The following is a 4,377-nucleotide window of genomic DNA, read 5'->3' as shown; positions in this document are numbered from 1 at the left end:
TTGACCAGCCGGCGCGCTCGGCCGTCTGCGCATCAATCATGTCGCCTGTCAGGCACATCTCCATGGCCTTGGACTTGCCAACGGCGCGCGTGAGCCGCTGCGTGCCGCCAGCGCCCGGGATGGTGCCCAGCGCGATCTCCGGCTGGCCGAAGCGCGCCTTCTCGCCGGCGTAGATGACGTCGCACATCATGGCGAGCTCGCAGCCGCCGCCGAGCGCGTAGCCGTTCACGGCCGCCACCACCGGCTTGGTGCACTGCGCCACGCCACCCCAGAAGGCGAGGAACGAGCCGCGGTACACGTCGGCGAAGCGCTTGTCCTGCATCTCCTTGATGTCGGCGCCGGCGGCGAACGCCTTCTCGTTGCCCGTGAGGACGATGGCGCCCACGGCCGGGTCCTGCTCGGCCTGGTGCACCACCTCCAGCAGCTCCGACATCAGTGGGCTGCAGAGCGCGTTCAGCGACTTGGGCCGGTTCAGCTGGATGAGGGTGACGCGCTCGCCCTCGCCGCGTCGCTCCACCAGGATGTGCTCGTAGGCGGCGTGCTGGCCGGGCGGAGCGCGGCCGCGCCCAGCGGGCGCACCAGGCCCAGCCGAGAGGCGCCCAGCCGGCACGCATGTGACAAGGTGAAGGACATTGTGGTGCTTGCTGAGGATTGGTGGACACTCTGCTCACTGGCTCTCTGAAACAGGTCACACATACCAGGTGTAACAGCTGGTTGGAATATAATGCATGCCTTACTGAAAAGGATCTATCTACTGAAGGGGACAAACACACAAAAAGCACAATGTTTGATTAGTGCTAGAGCTTGGCTATCATATAAAACAAATTGAGATCAGAGCCACAAATATCAAAGCTTGCAGCTCCACATCATCCTTAAAAGAGCGGATGGATAACACCCTTCAAGATAGCTCATCCATAATACTTTTCCTTATCTCACTTGACAAATGAATTACTTCACCAAATACCTATCTTTTCTGATCATCGCTATGACTAAAAGCTTTACTGTGCATTGTTGATAGTCTGCTTCGAGTTTGGCTGATGACATCAATATCAGCAAATATGCAGCATAACCAACTGCAACAACATTGAATAATCCACCCAAAATTAGCACAGCTAAAAAGCATCCAAGTGTGCTTTCCTTCCAGCAACCTCTTCTCCACATAACTATCAACTTAAGCTTTCTCCTAATTGTGTTCATCAAGACTTCTTTTTTCTGACTTGCAGCATCTAAGCCCTCTAGCATTTGCTATGCTAATGCCATTAACAATAAAATATATAATTAAAGCTATAGGGTGCAGCAGCAATATCAAACAATACTAATGACCAAGTAAAATTGGTAACTTATGTATGGCTGGAAAATGTGGCAAGTGTGCATGCCAGCAGCCATGCAATACCAAATTTTGCCAAAATTTACTTCTCTTTCCACACCATTCAATGATGTGGTAGCCATAGTATTCGTAATGGTGACCATTGCCCATAGAGTTAAGTTTCAACTCATGAAACTTCATGACACATTATTTTGAGTTTTTGCCTCCCCAAAATTTCACTAAACTATCTTCCCAGTTTGCCTTCCCAGATAGTTCCTCCATTAACATGTATGGGTAATGGTGGGAGGACTTAAAATCTGAATAATTGCCTCCTTCAGAAGCTTGTTAGGACACTGAAATACCACAGCGCAAACAAAATGTGGTTATTTTATGACCCATGGGCCCCTAAATGGAGACTCCACGAAAACGTTTTGGGATGACCATGCACAAGGTACTTGTCCTACGCCACATCATGGTAAAATGTGGGAACTAATAAGTTGAACAATACTCAACCACCCTAACAAAATTCAGCAATGCGTGAACGAACAACTAAAGACGGGAGAATGTGCAACTGGGAGAACTATTAACGACGCACGCTACCCGTGCGGGCCTCACCGCAACACGCACACCCGGCTGCGCGAAAACGACGCAAAATCCTCCCACGAGCTATGTTTAGCCAAATATGGCGCAGCTGGGGCGAAAAATATGTGAAAAGGTGAAAACTATTTGACTGCGGCATCTGCATCCTCTTTGAGCTAAACATCATCCATTCAATTTTCTTATAACAGCAGAAACTCACTGCCATATGCAACTGTTCTGGCATGTGTAAATGTTTTAGTTTTAGACAGGGGCTGCGCAAAAGGAGCACGGCGGACCACCCCCTATCAACGGATACGAGGGGGAGGCAGTTCTATCCAACAAGTTGCGTGCAGGAAAATATGTTATTGGCACATATTCTCACTAGGGGACTTTACTGAACTACCTCATATCGATAAAATTGCATTGCTTAAAAGCTACTTCTCTGCTTCTCGGACTCCTCACCGATCAGCGTTACTTCCCCCACGCTGACAGAACTCTCAATGCTTCTGTGCTTAGAGCTCAAACCCTGATTAGGAGTGAAGGTAAATCAGTGCCTGCAGCCAATAGCGGGGGAGGGGTACAGGGATGCCCCACCCTTAGGCTCTGAGGGGTCCTCGTGACCTGCGGTTAACGGCCTGATTTAAGGCCCGCCGGAAGTCGTATTCAGAAGTCAGACCAACAGGGCCGGGCACTGTAATGCCAGCCAGAGAGCCAGGGACGCTGATCGATGATCGATTATGTCGGCAAGGGTCTATATGACGGTCAGACACCACCAGTGATGCACAGCCGGCTCCATGGCGGCATGAGCCTAAGAGTCTATTTTTCAAGTAGGGACAGAGCCGGAGCCAGCGATTTACATTGATCAGGGCCCTAGCGTATATCAGGGCCCCAAAGCGCCTAACGACGGCACGTTGTTGGCAAGGGGCCCTGAGTCGGCCACAGGCAGTGTTTGAGATGACTCGGAGAGCCTGGAGGACCCATCGGGGCCGACCATCAAGGGCCCGATTGGAGGGCCTAAGGACACAAAGAGCTGGTCGGAGACTTACTCAGGGGCCCCGGCCTGCGGGGACGGGCGCACAAATGACAGTCAGATGGCCTTTGCGCTAGCCGGGGACCTCCTGAGTTGATGTGGGTCTATATGACGGTCAGCACCACCAGAGCCGCACAGTCAGCTCTATGTCGGTACGGGCCTGAGGGCCTAATTCTCTATCAGCTACAAAGCCGGGGCCAGAGATTCACACTGGTCGGGCCCCTGTATCTGTCAGAGGCCCACAACACCTAACAACGGGTCCTGTGCTCGCAAGGGCCCCGATTCAACCAAGGGTAATGTTCGATAAGCTGCCTAGGCCGAAGAGAGGCCTAGGCAGCCCACCGGCATTGGTGATCAAGGGCTCGGTTGAAGGGCATAAGGTTCCGAAGGACTACGTCCAGGACCACGCAAGCACTACGCAAGCACTACGTACGTCCCATAAAAATTCTTAGCCCATAGGGCTATGACCTTACATGTTAGAGGTCCTCTTGGACCGTTTTAGAACCCCCAAGAAAATTAGAGAGTCTAAATCGGCCAGAGACCACGTGCACCAAACAGTTGGTTCCCTGTCAATCTCATGCCTGGGGGCCCATTTCTTAATCAGGATCAAGGCCGGGACAACGATTCGCATTGGTCTGGATCCCTGAAACAATGGCTGAGGTCCCTGTGTTGGCCAGGCGCCGCAGTGCCTAAAATGGGTACTGTGGCAGCAAGTGAACCCGAGTCGGCCAGGAGCGGTGTTTGAGTGGCCCCGAAGAGAATCGGAGGTTCTCTCGAGACCAAAGATCAAGGGCCCGACTGGAAGGCTGAAGAGTCCGAAGGGCCGCCTGTAGTTTACATTAAGGGCCCTCAGGGCCCTGATATCAAATGTCAGGTAGAGGGCCTCTTGCATCGATTGCGAGCTCTGATACAGAGCGCTCCTCTATTTCGTCCATAGACCTCCAATACCAAGCAGTCGGCTCCGTGTCGATCCCAGCTCTGGGGGCCTATTTTCCACGCAGGGACAAGGCCGGACCGCGATTTACACTGGTCAGGCCGGCGGCAACAATGCGGAGCTTCTGTATCGGTCAGGGACCCACAGTGCCCAACAGGGTATTCTGTGTCAACAAGGGACTTCAGGTCGGCCAGGAAAATATTTGCTCAGCATGGACGGGGACAGAACCACGAGTGATAGAGGGCCTCTTGCGTTAGCCCTGAGGCCCTCTGACAAGGAAAGGAAACGAGAGCTTATGATGAGTGTTCTCAGACAATGGAAGCGGCATGTGCCAGTCGAGGCCCCCAGTACCGAACGGCGGGCCCTCTACCCCAAAATTCGCATGGACCCGTTAAGCCAAACTGCAATCCATGTGCCAATTACTGAGTGGTTGCAGAAATCGGGGAAGTTGTTCCCTCAATGAGAGTTCCTGTGTCGATTCGGGGTTAACAGTGCGGGTGAGGAGGCCTCCCACGTCAGGGAAAGGAA

At 52.6% G+C, this 4,377-nt stretch overlaps 1 protein-coding gene across 1 annotated transcript; it reads right to left on the bottom strand.

Annotated features, from left to right (window-relative positions):
* Positions 1 to 9: 9 nt before the first annotated feature.
* On the bottom strand, positions 10 to 3,263 carry LOC119092423 (enoyl-CoA hydratase, mitochondrial-like; the record flags this gene model as incomplete). Its single annotated transcript, XM_037215422.1, has 3 exons — positions 3,258 to 3,263; positions 2,932 to 2,945; positions 10 to 644 (listed from the first exon to the last, which is right to left on the bottom strand). Coding segments are annotated over exons 1-3 (655 nt in total), but the record flags the coding sequence as incomplete, so codon positions are not given.
* Between the last annotated feature and the right edge of the window lie 1,114 nt (positions 3,264 to 4,377).

The sequence above is a fragment of the Pollicipes pollicipes genome, unplaced genomic scaffold (genome assembly GCF_011947565.3).
Source record: "Pollicipes pollicipes isolate AB1234 unplaced genomic scaffold, Ppol_2.1 Scaffold_125;HRSCAF=143_pilon_pilon_pilon, whole genome shotgun sequence".
In the NCBI taxonomy this organism is placed as follows: domain Eukaryota; kingdom Metazoa; phylum Arthropoda; class Thecostraca; order Pollicipedomorpha; family Pollicipedidae; genus Pollicipes; species Pollicipes pollicipes.
The sequence above is the reverse complement of the archived record's forward strand: the minus strand, read 5'-3'. Positions and strand labels throughout refer to the sequence as shown.